This window comes from Cetorhinus maximus, chromosome 16 (assembly GCF_964194155.1).
Source record: "Cetorhinus maximus chromosome 16, sCetMax3.hap1.1, whole genome shotgun sequence".
In the NCBI taxonomy this organism is placed as follows: Eukaryota; Metazoa; Chordata; class Chondrichthyes; order Lamniformes; family Cetorhinidae; genus Cetorhinus; species Cetorhinus maximus.
In genome coordinates, this window is record NC_135894.1 from 75,166,351 (window position 1) to 75,186,834 (window position 20,484).

The following is a 20,484-nucleotide window of genomic DNA, read 5'->3' on the forward strand; positions in this document are numbered from 1 at the left end:
ATAATCGTGTTGATACATTGCATACATTCGTTCCTTAAAGATTAGCCATTGCCTATCCGCCATCATGCCTTTTAATGAAGTTCTCCAATCTATCTTAGCCAACTCACCCTCAACCTTTATAGTTTCCTTTGTTTAGATTTAGGACCCTAGTTTCAGATCAGACTACTTCACTTTCTATCCTAATGAAGAATTCTGTCATGTTATGGTCACTGTTCCCTAAAGGATTCCGCACAACAAGATTATTAATTAACCCCTTCTCATTGCACAATACCACATCTAGGATAGCCTGTTCCTTAGTTGCTCCCTCGACATACTGGTCTAAAAAAACTTGTAAAGACTCCAGGAATTCATCCGCCACAGTATTATTGCTAATTTGGTTTGCTCAGTCTATATGTAGATTAAAGTCATCCATGATTACTGTAACACCCTTGTTACATGCATCTCTAATTTCCTGTTTAATGCCATCCCCTAGGAGGCCTATTGACAATTCCCACTAATGTTTTCCACTCTTTGTTGCTTCTTAGCTCTACCCAGACTGATTCTACATCTAGATTTTCTGAGCCAATATCCTCTCTCACTACTGCACTGATTTCATCCTTAACTAACAATGTCATGCCACCTCCTTTTCCTTTTTGCCCGTCCTTCCTAAATATTGAATACTCTTGGATATTCAGTTCCCAGCCTTGCTCACCCTGCAGCCATGCCTCCGTAATTGCAATCACATCGTACCCATTTATATCTATTTGCTCAGTTAATTTGTCTACCTTATTGCAAGTGCTCTGTGCATTCACATACAGTGCCTTTGACTTGCCTTTTTAACATTTTTACACATTTTTTGTACTATGGCCCTACTTGCTGCTAGCCCTTGTTTCCTGTGCCTTCCACTTTTACTTTCTATTTTTATGTCTTTCCTTCCTACCTTTGTTTCCCCCTCTTGTGTCTCCCTGCTCAGTTTCCCATTCCCCTGCCACTCTAGTTTAAACCTTCCGCCACAACACTAGTGAATACCCCTGCGAAGATATTGGTCCTGGTCCTGCTGGGATGCAACCCGTCCAACTTGTACAAGTGCACCTTCCACAGAATCGGTCCCAGTGCCTCAGAAATTCATTCTGGTCCATTCTCCTATTCCTGATCTCGCTAGCACGTGGCGCTGGGAGTAATCCTGAGATGATTACCTTTGAGGTCTTGCTTTTTAATTTATTTCCTAGTTCCCTATATTCTGCTTTCAGGACCATATCCCTCTTTTTACCTATGTTGTTGGTACTGATATGGACCATGACCTCTGGCTTTTCACCCTCCTCCTTCAGAATGTCCTGCAGCTACTCAGTGGCACCCTTGACCCTGGTGCCAGGGAGACAACATTCCATCCTGGTGTCATGTCTTCAGCCGCAGAAACGTCTGTCTGTTCCCCTTACGACCTATCACTATTGCTCTCCCACTCTATTCACCTACCCCCCCCCCCCCTCCCCACCACCACCACCACAATGCAGCTGACCCATTCGTGGTGCCACAGACTTGGCTTTGCTGCATTCCCTCGAGAAACCATCTCCCCCAGCGGCATCGAAAACGGAAGATCTGTTAGGAGATTGACCCAGCAGGCACCCGTACTCCCTGCCTAGTGCTTCTACTCTGTCTGGTGGTCACCCATTTCTGCCTGTGTACTCTTTCTGCAATGTAACCACCTCATTGTATGTGCTATCCATGATGTGCATCCTTATGGATGCTCCATAGTGACTCCAGCTGCAGCTCCAAAACATGATTTCAAGTAGCTGCAACTGGGGAACTTGCTGCACAAGTGGTTGCCCTGGACACTGGAAGTGTCTCTGACTTCCCACAATGAACATGAGGAGCATTCCATGTGGCCGTGCTGCCCTGCCATGACTTAACTTAAATCATTCCCTTTACTTTTACTTCTACTAGCTTAGAGACTATTAAGGACAGTACAAATACTCACCAGGTCCTGTGTACCAAGGCCACTGCTCTTGTCTTTCTGAGGAAAAGTAGAAAAGGAAAGGATCACCTTCCCTCTTCAGTGAACTCCCTCACTCACCAAACTCCAACTTAAGTACTCTATTGCCGCCTAAAGCAGCACTCCAGTACAGACAAAGCAGCACTGTAGATTGTCTGCTTTTATGCTCTCTGAATCTAGCTTTGAAATTCTGTTTAAGCCAGTTATCTAATTAACTAGCTGCAGCTTCAAACAAAGCCTGTATAAAACAAAAACAGAATTACCTGGAAAAACTCAGCAGGTCTGGCAGCATCGGCGGAGAAGAATAAAGTTGAAGTTTCGAGTCCTCATGACCCTTGTGTAAACCCTGTTTTAAAGTTAGCCTAAAACTCAGCTTCACCCACCCAAAGAGCAACTTTTAGTTAATTGCTAAATTAAAGAAAGATTGGAACAAAGACCATAGGATCCAGATGGGACATTGGTGGCGAGGAAGTAAAGATGACTGTTTACCCCCTCGATGTCCAACTGATTGGAGTTTAAATGGAACCTGTAGTCTTATACGATTAGAAACTAAACATGTCTCTACGTTGCCACACTACTGCTTGATACCGCTGGCTAAAAGTAAATGGGCCAGTATCAGAAGGCTTTTTATAATTTGGGAGACGCAATGAAAACCCTCCTTTATATATCATTTAATAAGAGTTCTCCATATGATGATAGCGGTCCTGCATTCTGTTGGCATGAAACAAGAATAAGCTCTTGACATGGTGATTTAAGGCTGCTTGTGATGTCTACAATATAATGGATGGCAGCTCACAGGAAAGTTGGGCCTGAAATCTACCCTTGGCGGGCGGGCGGGATCAGCGGGCCCAAGACTGGTTGGGAAACAGGCCGCCACCCATTATTGGCCCCCGACCGTGATTTCACACTGACTGGCCAATTAAGGCCCGCCCAGTGTGAAACGCTTCCCAATGGTCCGGAAGGGGAAGGCGGAGGCCTGTAAGCCGCCGGGTCCAATGGCGACCTGGCGATCAGTTTAAAGGTGGCACAGGCAGCTCTTTGAAGGCTGCTAGAGAAGAGCATCTCTTCTCCGTTGTGAGCACTGAAGCTATGACTTCAAGTGTGGCTGCAGATGCCAGCTGGGAGGGAAGTCAGGTGGGCATTCAGACCCCTGGATTTCAGATGAGCGCCTCATGGTCCTACTGGAGGAGGTGGCTGTCGGGAGGGACACCCTTGTCCCCAGAGATGGAAGGAGGGGACCACCACCTCACAAAAAGAGCTTGGGAGGAGGTGGCAGTGCAGGTCAGCAGCCACGATGTTGTGCGGTGCACATGTGTGCAGTGCCGCAAAAGGTTTAATGACCTGCTGCGCATGGGAAGGGTGAGTACCGTGTTGGCGTGGATCAGTGTGGTGAAGTGCTAATGTCTGGCTGTCCCCCCCATGGAGCTCAGGGGTGTTAGAGGCTGAGTGCCAACTGTCAATAACGCTGGAGCTGGCCAAAAGCGTGAGCCCTGGCAGCTTGGACTGAGTGCCTTGTGGCTCGATCGCCATGACTCGGCTGTGCCCCGCAAGGTGTTCCTCAGGTGGAGTTGGCCAAGCTGCAATGGCGCTGCAGGTAGAGAGTGGACTAATCCATGCTGCTCTGCCTTTTCAGGAGAAGATGACCCATAACAACACTGAAAGGTCACGGACTGGCTGAGACCCCCCTAAACCTCCTAATCCTATTTAGAATCGATCAGGACGCCTTAGAGCTGGAGAGGTGCCACACACCTCAGTCAACCGGCCGCGGAGAGGCTGGGGTGTCAGATGAAGGTAAGAGTGCAGTGCACTGAAGTGAGAGTTTTGGATGATGCAAACATTTTTGTGTAGTCTCATCATTGATGGTTACCTCAAAACTGGATTCCCCATTGATCATTGAAGGACGATGACACTGTGATGCAGATCTCCATTGTCTCACCAGGGTGCCTGGCATTCACAATGACAGTGTGATGACTTAAACTCATGACGTGTTGTTGTTCTCCCTTCGATTCGCCAGCACTCACTCAATCTCAGCACCCCGAAGAGCCACCCTTGACACCAGAGGACCAACAGGCTTCACATGCACCTGTGTCACCACTGCACTCTGAACAAGGCACCAGCGCAGATACCAGCACCGTGGTGGGCATTAGATTCTCGGCTAGAATGTTGGAACACAGCGATGAGGACACTTCACACCCGCTTAGGCAGACGGAGAGGCAGCTCCAGGGACAGAATCAGGGGTTCCTGGGGTTGCACTCAGACCTGCAAGCCCTCGCACAGGCAATGACCTCAGGTGGTCAGTGCCGTGTGGGAGATGGATGAGGCACCCAGTATCCCAACTAGATGCCTGTCCATCAGTGGCGAGCAGGGAGGTCCAGAGCAACCTCGAGCTGCCGCGTGAGCTGCTTGTTGTCTCTGCAGGCTCCTCTCAGGGCGCTCTGGATGATGGCAGCAGCTCCTCTGCCCCTCTTCCAGTGACCGTGACATCTGATGAGGCTGCAATGCCTGGGGAGATGCCAGCCATGGCACTGGCCACTCCTTCCCAGGTGGGGCCAGCACAGGCTCCATTGGCCAGAGGACGGCCGTCAAGGTCATCAAGGCCAACAGGACAGCAGAATCAGCAGGCTTTCTCCAATGCTGCAGCCAGCGAGGGGGCTACCAAGATTTGGCAATCGCAAATATAAGTTTAAGGCACCATGAGCACATGAGGGACTGGTACGGGTGATCTTCTGTTGTGTAATGTTTTGTTTATGTTTACTGATTTGAGAATGAAGACCAGGAAATGTTAATTTGTTTGGATTATTAAAATGAGACAAATTTTGTTTTTGTCGTAATGGCCTTTGTATGCTTCACCTTTGTTTTTTTTGTGCATGGTACGCCAGTATGTAATGCTGGACGTGAATGGCCCTAAACTTTATTGCACAGGCACCTAGTGGTTCAAATGAAAGGGTCATTTCAGACATCTGGGATTGGGGTGGCAGATTTGGCATTAGGTGGAAGCAGATCTTTGGCAGCCTAGCTGAAAGAGCGTTGGATCAAGGTGTCCCTGCCTCCCTCAAGGATACAGAGGTCCCCCTCCGCATTCTGTTCACTGTGCTCCTCTTCTGACTCACTACTGGAATCATCCTCATTGACCTGTGGAGCTGCATCAACATCCTCCTTTGTCCCCCCTACCCTTGCCAGTGCCAGATTGCGGAGAGGGCAGCATGCAACCACTATCATTGACGCCCACTCTGTGGAGTATTGTAGTGCTCCCCCTGATTGGTCCAGGCATCGGAAGCACATCTTCAGAAGACCTATGGTCCTCTCTATCACTGCCTTTGTGGAGGCATGACTCCTATTGTAACGCTGCTCTGCCTCTGTTCTTGGGTGGCAGAGAGGTGTCGTAAGCCACCTTTTCAAGGGGTAGCCCTTGTCACCCAGCAGCCATCCAACCAGTCGGCTGGAGCACTGAAGAGCCTCAGCACCTGGGAGTGTCTCAGGATGTAAATGCCATGGGAGCTGCCAGGGTACTGTGCACAGACTTGCAGAATCTGCATCCTGTGGTCATACACTATCTGGACGTTCATCGAGTGGGATCCCTTCCTGTTGATGAAGGCACCCAGCTGAACTGCTGGTGCCTTGATGGCTACATATGTGCAGTCAATTGCACCCTGGATGCGGGGGAGCCCAGCAATCACTGTAAAGCTTCTGGCTCGCTCAGCCTGGCTGGCCTCGTCCATACGAAAATGAATCAATGTCATTACCTGTCTGAACAGAGCTTCTGTCACCAGCTTGATGCAACTGTGGACAGCTGATTGGAACTCTCCACAAATATCCCTCACTGACCCCTGGAAAGAGCCTGAGACATAGAAGTTGAGGGCCACTGTGACCTTCAGAGCCACTGGCATGGGATTTCCACCTACATATTTGGAGGAGATCACAGGCTCAATCATCTGACGAATGGAGGTGACTGTCTCTCTGGAGAGGCAGAGCCTCCTTCGGCCTTGCACCTCGGACATATTGAGGTAGCTGCATCACTGCCTGTAAACCCTGGCAGCAGGATAGTGGCATCTTCTGTGGCCCCTTCCGCCTTGGAATACCTGCTGGCCCTGTGCCCCTCCTCTCACAGGTCACTCCCCTGGAAGCTGCATTGGGATACTTGGCCTCCTCTCCCTTCAGTCCCTCTCTTCCTCATCAGAGGAGGTAACAAAGAAACTAGGAGCAGGAGTAGGCCATTCGGCCCTTCGAGCCTGCTCTGCCATTCATTATGATCATGGCTGATCATCCAACTCAATAGCCTGCTCCCGCTTTCTCCCCATATCCTTTGATCCCTTTCGCCCCAAGATCTATATCTAACTCCTCCCTGAAAGCATACAATGTTTTGGTCTCAACTACTTTCTGTGGTAACGAATTCCACAGGCTCACCGCTCTCTGGGTGAAGAAATTTCTCCTCATCTCAGTCCTAAATGGTCTACCCTGTTTCCTCAGACTGTGACCCCTGGTTCTGGATTCCCCCACCATCAGGAACATCCTTCCTGCATCTACCCTGTCTAGCCCTGTTAGAATTTTATAGATTTCTATGAGATCCCCCCCTCATTCTTCTGAACTCCAGCGAATGTAATCCTAAATGACTCAATCTCTCCTCATACGTCAGTCCCGCCATCCCAGGAATCAGTCTGGTAAACCTTCGCTGCACTCCCTCTATAGCAAGTACAGCCTTCCTCAGATAAGGAGACCAAAACTACACACAATATTCCAGGTGTGGTCTCACCAAGGCCCTGTACAATTGCAGCAAGACATCCCTGTTCCTGTACTCGAATCCTCTGGCAATGAAGGGCAACATACCATTTGCCTTCTTTACCGCCTGCTGCACCTGCATGCTTATCTTCAGCAACTGGTGTACAAGGACACCCAGGACTGGTTGCACATTCGCCTCTCTCAAGTTATAGCCATTCAGATAATAATCTGCCTTCCTGTTTTGGCTACCAAAATGGATAACCTCACATTTATCCACATCATACAGCATCTGCCATGCATTTGCCCACACACTCAGCTTGTCCAAATCACATTGAACCATCTCTGCATCCTCCTCACAGCTCACCCTCCCATCCAGCTTTGTGTCATCTGCAAATTTGGCGATATTACATTTAATTCCTTCATCTAAATCATTAATATATATTGTGAATAACGGGTCCCAGCACCTTCAATCCCATCAGTTTCCCCTGCGGTACCCCACTAGTCACTGCCTGCCATTTGGAAAAAGACCCTTTTATTCCTACTCTTTGTTTCCTGTCTGCCAACCAGTTTTTTATCCATCTCAATACACTACCCCCAATCCCATGCACTTTAATTTTACACGCTAATCTCTTATGTGGGATTTTGTCGAAAGCCTCCTGAAAGTCCAAATAAACCACATCCACTGGCTCCCCCTCATCAACTCTACTAGTTACATCCTCGAAAAATTCCAGTAGATTTGTCAAGCATGATTTCCTTTTCATAAATCCATGCTGACTCTGTCCGATTCTGCCACTATTTTCTACGTGCTCAGCTATTAAATCTTTTATAATGGACTCTAGAATTTTCCCCACTACCGACGTCAGGCTGACTGGTCTATAATTCCCTGTTTTCTCTCTACCTCCCTTTTTAAATAGTGGGGTTCCATTAGCTACCCTCCAATCTGTAGGAACTGTTCCAGAGGCTATAGAATCTCGGAAGATGACCACCAATGCATCCACTATTTCTAGGGCCACTTCCTTATGTACTCTGGGATGTAGATTATCAGGCCCTGGGGATTTATCGGCCTTCAATCCCATCAATTTCCCCAACACCATTTCCCTACTAATACTGAGTTATTTCCGTTCTCCCTCTCACTAAACCCTGTGTTCCCCAACATTTCTGGTATGTTATTTGTGTCCTCCTTTTTGAAGACAGAACCAACTTATGTATTTAGTTGGTCAGCCTTTTCTTTGTTCCCCATTATAAATTACCCTGTTTCTGACTGTAAGGGACCTACATTTGTCTTCACCAATCTTTTTCTCTTCACCTACCTATAGAAACTTTTACAGTCAGTTTTTATGTTCCCCACAAGCTTACTCTCGTACTCTATTTTTCCCTTCTTAATCAATGCCTTGGTCCTCCTTTGCTGAATTCTAAACTGCTCCCAATCCACAGGCCTGTTGTTTTTTCTGGCCAATTTGTATGCCTCTTCCTTGGACCTAATACTATCTCTAATTTCCCTTGTAAGCCTCCAGCAGAGAGCACAATCCCCATTACCAGGGCCACTGAAGGCTGCCTGATACCTGGAAAGGTCCAGATGGTCAAAATCCTCTGGGGGCCTTGGAGACACCAATGAGTCCTGAAATGTAGCCTAGAAATGCTAAGAATGAAGCTCAGAACAGAAATGAAGCTGGCAAGCTCAAATAAGCAACCAGCAGCAAACTATCTCCTAAACTCCTCACTACTCACACTGGCAATGCTGCTGACCCTTTTTATCTTGCCCTTGGATGAGATTTTGCAAAATGTGGGCTGCCCGTTTTGCCCGAGCGACGAGTGCAAAATCACGCTGGCAACGTGGAATCGGATTCAATTGGATTTTTAATGGCCCTAAGTGGCTTCTTAATTGATGGTGGGTGCGGCTCCAACTCCCGCATGCGCCCGCTGACCCTGAACTTGCGCGCCTGTGGGATGACGTCGGGAGGCTCGCCCGAAGTCGTCTCGTGCTATTTTATGCCCAGTTGGGTCGGGCGTGCGCCTGCCTGCGAGGCGTTAAATTCAGCCTTTGAAATCACCCCTACTGAAACTAGTCTTTATTGCTAAGTAACATGACAGTCATTTTGTGTGTGAAACTTGACATTGTGGGGGACTTGTCCTTTGTATAGCGCTTGGATCAAATGGAAAACATGAACTGCAAATGCAAATATGAGTTACCGTCAATCTATAGAATGGGTATGTTTCACCAGCGATGGGGAAACATTTGTTTTTTAATAAATGTGAAAGACGTGACATAATACACTTCTGCTCAAATGAAAGAAAAGTTGGGTACATGGATACATGGCATTTCAGAAGGACAAGAAGCTAGGAAAAGGGGGTGAGGTAGCTCTGTTAATTAAGGATGACATTAGTAGAATAGTGAGAGGTGACCTTAGTTCTAAAAATCAAGATGTAGAATTAGTTTGGGTAGAGATAAGGAAAAGCAAAAGTAAGAATTTACTTGTGGGAATAGTTTATAGGTCCCCTAAAGTAAATAGACTGTAGGACAGGGTGTACAGGAAGAAATAATGGGAGCTTTAAGAAAGGTACGGCAATAACCATGGGTGATTTAATCACGGGTGGGTGAATCAGATAGGCAAAGATAGTCTGGAAGATGAGTTCATAGTGTGTTTTTGGGACAGTTTCCTAGAGCATAATTTTCTAGAATCAACCAGAGTGGGCTATTCTGGACCTGGTAATGTGCAATGAAACAGATTAATTAAGATCTCATTTTAAAGGAGTCTCTAGGCAAATTGAATCTTGCTTTCAGTTTGAGGGAGAGAAGAGTGCGTCTAAGACTAGTGTTTTAAACATCATAAAGGCAATTACAAGGGTATGACGACAGAGCTGCCAAAAGTAAACTGGGAAATTAGGTTAAGGAATAGGTTTGTTGAGATGCAGTGGTAAACATTAAGGGAATATTTTATTAAACTCAGCAAAGATGCATTCCAGTGAGAAAGAAAGACTCTAAGGAAGGATGCACCATCCATGGCATAAAGAAGTTAAAGGTAGTATCAAATTGAAAGAAAAGGCCTACAATTCCGCAAAGACTTGTGGCAAGTCAGAAGATTGGACAGAATATAAAAATATGCAAAGAATCACTAAATAAATAGTGAGGGAGAAATTAAAGTATGAGAGAAAGTTAACTAAGAACATAAAAACAATATTTAAAAAGGAAAAGAGTAACTGAAGTGAACGTTGGTCCTCTAGAGAGTGAGTCTTCAGAATTCATAATGAGAAATAAGGAAACGGCAGAAGGGTTGAACAGATATTTGTGTCTGCTTTTTCTGTAGAAGACTCATAACATCCCAGAAATACTTGTAAATCAGGAGGTGAAAGGGAGGAAGGAACTTAAAACAATTACAATCACCAGGGAAAGAGTACCGAGACAGCTATTAGAACTAAAGGCTGAAAAGACTCCAGGACCTGATAGACTTCATCTCAGGGTCTTAAAAGAAGTGGTTGCTGAGGTAATAGATGTATTGGCTTTAATTTTCCAAAATTCCTGAGATTCTGGAAAGGTCCCATCAGGTTGGAAAATAGTGAATGTAACTCTGTTCAAGAAAGGAGGGAGACAGAAAGCAGGAAACTAAAGGCCAGTTAGCCTAACACTTGTCATAGGGAAAATGCTGGAATCTATTATTAAAGAGGTTATAGCAGGGCACTTAGAAAATCTGAATGCAATCAAGCAGAGTCAACATGGTTTTGTGAAAGGGAAATAGTGTTTGACTAATTTATTGGAGTTCTTTGAGGAAATAACAAATAAAGTGGATGAAGGGGAACCTGTAGTTGTGATATACTTGGATTTCCAGACGGCAAGTGATAAGGTACCTCAACAAAGGTTACTACACAAAGTAAGAACTCATGGTGTTGGGGGTAACATATTAGCATGGATAGAAGATTGGTTAGCTAACAGGAAGCAGAGAGTAGGGATAAATGGGTCATTTTTAGTTTGACAAGCTGTAACTAGTGGAGTGCCACAGGGATCAGTGCTGTGGCCTCAACTATTTACAATCTGTGTCAGTGACTTGGATGAAATATGGCTGCTAAATTTGCTGATGACACAAAGATAGGTTAGAGGGTAAGATGTAAAGAGCACATAGGAGACTGTAAAAGGATATAGTTAAGTGAAGTGGGTGGGCAAAAAATTAGCAAATGGAGTATTATGTGGGAAAATGTTAACTTGTCCACTTTGATGGGAAGAATAGAAAAGCAGCGTACTATCTAAATGGAGAAAAATTGTAGAACTCTGCAGTACAGAGGGATTTGGGTGTCCTGGTACATTAATCACAAAAAGCCAGTATGTATGTACAGCAAGTGATTAGGAAGGCAAATGGAATGTTGTTGTTTTATTGCAAGGGGAATGGAATATAAAAGTAGGGATGTTTGTAGAGGGCATTGGCGAGACCATATCTGGAGTACTCTGTACAGTTTTAATCTCCTTATCTAAGAAAGGATATAATTGTATTAGGAGCTGTACAGAGAAGGTTCACTGGACTGATTCCTGGGATGGTGGGCGTTATATGAAGAAAGGTTGGATAGGCTGGGCATGTGTCCATTGGAATTTAGAAGACTGAGAAGTGATCTCCATAGAATCACGTAAGACCCTGAGGGGACTTGATAGAGTGGATGCTTAGAGGATGTTTCTCCTTATGGGAGGAACCAGAACTAGGGAACACAGTTTAATAAATAAGGGATCTCTCATGTAAGATGGAGATGAGGAGAAATATTTTCTCTGAGAGTCGTTAGTCTGTGGAATTTTCATCCCCAAAGAGCAGTGGAGGCAGAGTCACTGAATATTTTTAAGGTTGAGTTAGATTCTTGATTGACAAGGGAGTCAAAGGGAATGAGGGTAGACAGGAAAGTAGGGTTGAGGTCACAATCAGATCAGCCATGATCTTATCAAATGGCAGAGCAGACTCGAGGGGCCAAATGGCAGAGCAGACTCGAGGGGCCGAATGGCAGAGCAGACTCGATGGGCCGAATGGCACATTCCTCCTAATTCATATGTTTGTATGTATGTTCGGATGTTCTCTCAGTATTCTGCAGCCATATGGGTCTTGCGTTGCAAAAAATAAATGTTCATACCGGTGCTGATCATTAAAGGATCTGTTTTCTGTCACTGCATTACTACTGCCAGATTTCAATAACCTGGTGATAAGTTTGCTCTGGATCACTGACAAGGAAGTAGTCAAGCCCTGTGACTCAGTGTGATTTTCACATCCAAGCTACGAGTCATGCCCATACCTAATGTATGGTTTATGAATGAAAGTGTTATTAAAAACAAAGCTTGTTTGCTTTATGTTTAGTATGATGACATTTCCAAGCATATTTTGAAAACTATTAATTGTACCATTGAATTTGCAGATGGTGTACCATAATGTTACTGCTGAACAAATGCTTCTGAAGAGGCTGAAATCATCTAATACAATTTTTGATTTGACTGGAAAATTTTGAAGTAAGCAATCTTGTTGGAATCAGTGCTGCTGTATACTGTTGAGCACAGCTTCCCATGCTGTCAGGAGTTCTACTTATACTGGGGAAACAAACCACTAATTGTTGGACTGTTGAAAGATTAAGCACAAGAGAATATATAAATCCTTTTGCGTGTGGAACAGTGATGTGAGGAGCAGCACGAGTTAAAATTGCTATGTGGCATTGCAAGCCACCTTCTAGGACTCTGACAATAGGCATCGGAAAGACTTTCTATTGCCAGTGATGGACCCTAGCTGAAATGAGGTTTCATCATTAAAACCTCTCTCAGAAAAGAACTTTTTAAAAATAAAAAATGGTTGACTTTAACATCCCATTTTGTCATTTCTGTAGCTGGAAAAATGCTTTGCCAGTGATTGCTGATTACATCATGGGAAGTGGTTTGGATGGTGGCCTGAAGAAGCTGAATTTACATACACCTGCACAGCACTGAAATACAATTAATATGCACTCCGCTTCTTTCAGATGAAAACAGGACCCTTGAAGCTAGTACCCCTGTGATGCTACTTACAATCACTTTAAATTGTAATAACTTAATGTTCAAGTTGATAATTATTCTAATAGTTTAAATTTTTTAAAATGATGAGAATAATTCCAGTAAAGAATATAAAAGTAGCTTTGGGCCTTCCTGAAGCGTTGTTATATAGTTCATAGTTTGTTATGGTGAAATGGAATTACCTGTTCAGCAGTTTTACTGCTATGTTTCTGGTTGTGTCATTTCAGTTTGGGCACAGTTACATAACTTATTTACCAAGATGACTAGAGATTTACTCTGATCTTTGTAAGATCATTTCAGTTTGTGGTGTGGAAGTTAGAAGCATTATTGCAGAATTCCAGGACTGAATTATGTAGTTTGAAAATAATAGACTGCATTTATTGCTTCTTAATAGTTCAATGGATGGAGTCACGTGCCTTCAATTTGTAATAGAATGTTTGAGAAAATGTGTTTAAAAAAATAAATTTATCTCAAGTAATTTCATTAAAAAAATTCACTTTATCTCCTGTTACAGAAACCATACATCCATATTCAGAAGCAGTTGTATTTATTCCCTTTCTCTGTCTTGCTTGGGAAGCTGTTCAGATCTACAGTTCAATCCCCTATATGTAGAGTTTCTTTTTCTTGGTTTAGATGGTCATAGGGGTGTGATAGAAGCCATGCAGCACACCCCTGGATTAGGGAGAACCAAATCCCCTATGGTTTTTGTGATCCTGTTAGAGAGCAACAAGAATCATTATTCCATTGGCACTAGTCATGCCTCCTCTGAAATGGGAAAACCTATTTTAGGGGCCTTAAGTTGTGTAGTACTGCTGTGCAGAATTATAGTCCCCCAAATGCTTCCCCACCCAACCCTCTTGTAATCATTGCCTTAGTGTTTATGGGCCTCCATGCTCAATAGTATAATGCTTTGGCACTTAACGATCCACAGGCTCCATTTTTGGCCCAAACATACAAGCTTACACAGCAAGAGTGGCCACTTGACGAGGCATGGGAGAGACCTCTTTCTGAAACCTAGCATGGAATCAGTGGAGAGGAAGGGAGAAAATGTTAACTTCCTCCCCGCTCCACATCCATGCATTGTCCTTAGAATTTCACTGGTTTCATTTCTTCCAAAATTGCAATGTACTGAGCTTTACAAAAAAAATTGTACTTTTTTCATTTAAAAATCACTTAAGCTCTTATCATAGCCATTTTCTTTTTTTTGGGCCAGTGCCAAAAGAACTGCAGATTCTGAAGAGAGTCCTTGGCAACAAATCAGAATACTCTCTCTTGTGTATAATACCTCCTGATATTTCATTTGTTAAGTATGGGTGCTCTACTCTTTGAGCTATGAAGATCGAATTCTTGCTACTGCTTGCTCTAAGGCGACACCTGCTGGAAAGTGCATGTGGACACAGAGGTAATGATTTTGTTAATGATTCGCAGACACTTCCTCCTACCTCTCCCTGGACCATGACCCCACCACAGAACATCAAGCCATTGTTTCCAGGACTGTCACTGACCTCATCTCCTCTGGAGATCTTCCTCCCACAGCTTCCAACCTGATAGTCGCCCAACCTCGGACGGCCCGCTTCTACCTCCTACCCAAAATCCACAAACAGAACTGTCCTGGCAGACCGATCGTGTCAGCCTGTTCCTGCCCCACGGAACTCATTTGTCTCTCCCCTTGTCCAGTCCCTTCCCACCTACATCCGTGATTCCTCTGACACCTTACGTCACATCAACAATTTCCAGTTCCCTGGCCCCAACCGCTTCCTCTTCACCATGGATGTCCAATCCCTCTACACCTCCATCCCCCACCAGGATGGTCTGAGGGCCCTTAGCTTCTTCCTTGAACAGAGGCCCAAACAATCCCCATCCACCACTACTCTCCTCCGTCTGGCTGAACTTGTTCTCACACTGAACAATTTCTCCTTTAACTCCTCTCACTTCCTCCAAATAAAAGGTGTGGCTATGGGTACCTGCATGGGCCCCAGCTATGCCTGTCTCTTTATGGGGTATGTGGAACATTCCTTGTTCCAGTCCTACTCCGGCCCCCTCCCACAACTCTTTCTCCGGTACATTGATGATTACTTCGGTGCTGCTTCATGCTCTCGTCGGGACCTGGAAAAATTTATTAATTTTGCTTCCAATCTCCACCCCTCCATCATTTTCACATGTTCCATCTCTGACACTTCTCTTCCCTTCCTTGACCTCTCTGTCTCAATTTATGATGATAGACTGTCCACCAATATCCATTACAAGCCTACCGACTCCCACAGCTACCTCGACTACAGCTCCTCACACCCCGCTTCCTCTAAGGACTCCATCCCATTCTCTCAGTTCCTTCGCCTCCGTCGCATCTGTTCTGATGACGCTACCTTCAAAAACAGCTCCTCTGACATGTCCACCTTCTTCCTTAACCGAGGTTTTCCACCCACGGTCGTTGACAGGGCCCTCAACTGTGTCCGGCCCATCTCCCGCGCATCCGCCCTCACGCCTTCTCCTCCCTCCCAGAAACATGATAGGGTCCCCCTTGTCCTCACTTATCACCCCAGCAGCCTCCGCATTCAAAGGATCATCCTCCGCCATTTCCGCCAACTCCAACATGATGCCACCACCAAACACATCTTCCCTTCACCCCCCCCCCCGGCGGCATTCCGTAGGGATCGTTCCCTCCGGGACACCCTGGTCCACTCCTCCATCACCCCCTACTCCTCAACCCCCACCTATGGCACCTCCCCATGCCCACACAGAAGATGCAACACCTGCCCCTTCACTTCCTCTCTCCTCACCGTCCAAGGGCCCAAACACTCCTTTCAAGTGAAGCAGCATTTCACTTGCATTTCCCCTAACTTAGTCTACTGCATTCGTTGCTCCCAATGCGGTCTCCTCTACATTGGAGAGACCAAACGTAAACTGGGCGACCGTTTTGCAGAACACCTGCGGTCTGTCCGCAAGAAAGACCCAAACCTCCCTGTCGCTTGCCATTTTAACACTCCACCCTGCTCTCTTGCCCACATGTCTGTCCTTGGCTTGCTGCATTGTTCCAGTGAAGCCCAACGCAAACTAGAGGAACAGCACCTCATCTTCCGACTAGGCACTTTACAGCCTTCCGGGCTGAATATTGAATTCAACAACTTTAGATCTTAAACTCCCCATCCCCACCCCGTTTCTTCCCCCTCCCTTTTTTTTCAATAATTTATATAGATTCTTCTTTTCCCACCTATTTCCATTATTTTTAAATCTACAACTAATACCTTGTTAGTCTTTCCACCCCACCCCCACTAGAGCTGTACCTTGAGTATCCTGCCATCCATTCTTAATTAGCACTTTTCTTAGACAATATCACCACCTTCAACACCTCTTTGATCCTTTTGTCTGTGACATCTTTTGATTATCTGTTCCTATCACTGCTTGCTTGTCCCCACAGCCACCCCACCCTCAATTTCTCTCTCCCCCCGCCCCCCCCCACCTTAAACCAGCTTATATTTCACCCCTCTCCTAACTATACTTCAGTTCTGTTGAAGGGTCATGTTGGACTCGAAACGTCAACTCTTCTCCACCGATGCTGCCAGACCTGCTGAGTTTTTCCAGGTAATTCTGTTTTTGTTTTGGATTTCCAGCATCTGCAGTAGCTTTTTGTTTTTATCTCTATGGTAATGATTTTGTTTGCAAGGCGGATGGAATTAACTAGAGGACTGACACCTACAGCAGAACTTTGAACTTCAGTGGAGGCATAAAACATGATATTGGATCAGTTTCCCATTCTATACACCCTTAACTTTCCTTTCCATTCAAGTCACATTTTTATATTTGAGCAGCGCATGTATTTTGCAGAACCTATCAAACTGGGCAATTCTTCTATAGCAGGGCTGGATATATTTCAAAGAATAAAGAAGTACCTACCAGGTAGGTAATCTATCTCTGGACTATAAACTGAACTGCAACAAAGACACATGCTTTACCATCTGTTAAATAAGAACTACATCCAGACCATGCTACATAGTCCCCTATAATGTCGTAAATTATAGCTCAGCAACCATATAGAACATGGTGGTACAAGGTCACTTTTGGCTCTAGTTTAAAAAGCTTACACAAAATACTGCAGAAAAATTGCCTGCACGTTTTACTTGTATGGTGTAGATTCTAAAAGAATAAACTTGTATTTATATAGCATCTTACATGGCCCAAAATGTCCCAAAGTGCTTCACAATTACTGAAATATTTTTGAAGTGTAGTTAATAGTATACCGTGGGGAAAGGAAATGTGGCAGTCACTTTGCAACACAGCAAGGCTGCGCAAATAGCAATGGCTATGGGCCAAGTGCTGGTAAATGGGATTAGGTGGGTGGGTCAGGTGTTTCTCACGTGTCTGTGCAGACTCGATGGGCCGAAGGGCCTCTTTTGCACTGTGATTCTGTGTGAAACATATAGCTTGATAACCAATTTAAGTTGAGGGATAATGTTTGGCCAGGACACTGGGGGAAAACATCCCTGCTCTTCATGTAGATGAAAGTAAAGTATCCCATTGCACTAAGAGGGTAAATAGGGCTTTAGTTTAAGATTGCATCCAAAGCCAGTACCTCCATTCTCTTAGCACTCCCTCAGTATTGCAGCATTAGCCTATATTTTGTACTTAAGTCACTGTACTGGGATTTGAGCTCACATCTATTGCTACAGAGGCCTGAGTGCTGGCACTGAACCAAGACTGACGCCTATTTTGCCCTAAACTGTTTAGAATTTATCTCAGTAAACCCTCATGCCCTAGTCTTACAATTGAGGAGATCACTTCATCACCTTAAATAGTTAACTGCCTTGCAATACAATCCAGCCTATGTGTTAACCTATAAATGTTGTTCAACAGTTGAGATCCAACTCTTATTTTTAATAACAATGTTATTCAGTGATTTGTACTGATGCAGTTTAAGAAACTCCACCTTACTGCTACATGGTTTATTTGCTACTTAATGGCCCAGATCTTGCAGTCTCCGGGTCGTTGGAGACCGGATGTATGACCTAAGATGCGTGTTGGGACCTTGCAGAATTCCTGACATGCTGACTCCATGGGAATTTCCCAGGAAGTTTGAACCTCTGATGGGAAATTTCCATGTTCCCTGGGACCCTCCTCAAATGTCTCAAACTCTGAGTTAGAGTCCGAGGCTTCGGGCAGTTCCGACATATTTACATAGATCGTTACCCAGGAAACGTTAGACAGAAAAATCCTAGTCTAACTCCTGGGTAATTATACAAGCGATCCCTTCACACCAATCACTCACACCGACTCCCTCTAGACACCTCCCATCCCCAACCTGACCTGATTAGCCCCCATCACCTGACTACCCCCGATCAGACTTGACTATCGCCCCCAACCAGACACACCCTACACATCTGCCGTCCTACCCACTTATCTCCCTACCTATCTACTTCCCCACTCACCTACCACCTCACCCACCTGCCACTCGACCCAACTTACCCACTGTACCCACCTCACCCACTTGCCACCCAGCCCACCTGCCCACCTCACCCATCCTACCCACTTACCTCACCCTACCTATCCTACCACCCTAACATTCACTTATTCATCCATTAACTAATATTCACACTCGACATTTAAACTTGGCATACGACAGCCAGTACCGTATATCTGCGCTGATTCTCTTCGCTGCTCTCTGCGAGAATTTTGGCACTGAGGGAGTTCTTCTACATCATTGATCAAAAGTCTGGCCTTTTCAAACGCATTCAGGTAAGTGGGTAGTTTTAGGTCTGATCAGCGTCAAATGCAGTGGTTCCCGACTGATTGGATGATTTGGGCCAATAAGTCCATATACTGAATGTCTACATGAAGAAGATGTAAGTATCAACTTCATTATTGGATTGACATGTTGGCCTGGATTTTGAGGGTGGTAATGACGGAAAAACCGTTGGCGTTTGTCATTGTTACTCCACTAAAACTAACAGCAACTTTGTGAGTCTATATGTGCAGAATAACATGGAAAACTAGACGTTACAGCCATTGATTCTATGCTCCTTCAGGGGGTGTGCTGCTGAGACATCTCCACAATTGTAATCTACATTGCAATCATGAATTGACACAAACTTGTACTTCTACACCAAGATAAAAGCAAAATAATGTAGATGCTGGAAATCTGAAATGAAAACAGAAAATGCTGGAAAAACTCAGCAGGCCTGACAGCATCTGTGGAGAGAGAAACAGAGGTAACGTTTCTAGTCCGTGTGACCCTTCATATGGAGTCAAAACGTTAACTCTGTTTCTCCACAGATGCTGTCAGGCCTGCTGAGCTTTTCCAGCATTTTCTGTTTTCATTGTACTTCTACACCATTCATCTTGGTATAAAAATCCTTGAAAAAAGTTGCACCTTTTGAATGAGGTTTAACTGGGATTTTAAGCGGTGTAGTGATCTGCCTTGTGTCTTGCACTTTTCTCTTCAGTTACTCATAGGAGCTTCCCATGTTCAATTTCAAGTTATCTAACATAATTCTCTACCCCCCACCCACCCTCCCCTCCTGCCTACATCTCTCTAATGTTCCTTCAACCACCTCCTTCTGCAAGTTCTCGTGTCTAGAATATGGCCAACCCAACCTCGTTGCCTTCCAACGATATTGTTTAAGGATCTTTTCTCTTCCAGCATCCTGAGAACTTTTTCATTGCTCTTGTGTTCTCTCCAACTGATCTGTTCCATCCTTCTCCAGAACCACGTTTCAAACTTTCTAGACTTTTGATGTCAATTTTTCTCAAAGTCCATGCTTCAGACCTGTGCAAATAGACACAACCTTGATAATTCTTCTCTTAAGATTTCCACTCATTCCTATGCTGAGCAATTCTTTGCCATTGTTATTCTAGCTCTGATTTATTTATGGCAGTGACCATCTTCTGACAAGGTGCTTCCCAGGTACTTAAATTGTGATACCTGTTCCAGCTGTTGACCGTTGATCTTGACATCTACATTCCCAACATTATTTCTTCCAATCTTAAACTTCTGTCTTTTTTACATTAATTTTCCTTCCGTAAGCTTTCACCACTTCACTCACAGTATCCATTAGTGTCTCGATCTTCTGCTATGCTAGTCATTGGGGCGTGGTCATCTGCAAATCTCATTACCTTCAACTCGCTCAGTACTTTGACATCTTTCTAAGCTTCATTTAGTGCTTCTTTTATCATGTCTTCACATAGATGTTAAAAAGCAATGGTGATACTAGACATCCTTGACTCACCCTGCACCCAATTACACTGGATTCAGTTTCACCAAGTACTGCCCTGATTGTAGTAGTCTATCCCATGGTCCTGTTCTTTTATCTATCAACTTTGCCCCCAGTACTTTCAACAGCATTTACCAGTTCACCTGGTCAAAAGCTTTTTCATAATCCACAAAGCAGGTGTACACTTCTTACTGGTATTCTACACTTGTTTAACTTAACACTCTCATCATTGCTGTAGCCTCTCTAGTTCTACAACCCTTCCTAAAATCTAATTGATCCCAGTTGATGTAATGGCTTACCTTTTTACTGAGCATTACAGTATGTTCATGACCACAATACTGAAATAAAAGCCGCCACAAATCAAACATTTCAAGCCAACCTTATCAATAAAACCATCCAATAATCTGCAGAAAAGTAAATTAATCACCCTGTGCATTCCCTTAGTGACTGTGCTGCGAATGACCTTGCCTGTCCTGGTGCACCTGTTCACTGCTACCCCAGAGGCTGCAGCATGTCTGAGGGAAAAGCTTCTGACTTTCAGTCAGGGAGACTTCAAATGGCCTTGCTGGATGACCTCGAGTAACTCTGCCCTGAAA

The 20,484-nt window shown here is 44.8% G+C and overlaps 1 protein-coding gene across 10 annotated transcripts in view; it reads left to right on the top strand.

Moving 5' to 3' along the window:
- The window catches only part of LOC144691723 (type 2 lactosamine alpha-2,3-sialyltransferase-like), a 127,758-nt gene extending 114,580 nt beyond the window's left edge, over positions 1–13,178 (top strand). For all 10 annotated transcript variants that reach the window (XM_078560116.1, XM_078560117.1, XM_078560113.1 and 7 more), the window contains one exon: positions 12,065–13,178. In XM_078560116.1, the coding sequence (XP_078416242.1) occupies positions 12,065–12,154 (90 nt within the window). In that variant the 3' untranslated portion in view covers positions 12,155–13,178. The remainder of the gene's footprint in view (positions 1–12,064) is intronic.
- The last annotated feature ends 7,306 nt before the right edge of the window (positions 13,179–20,484 follow it).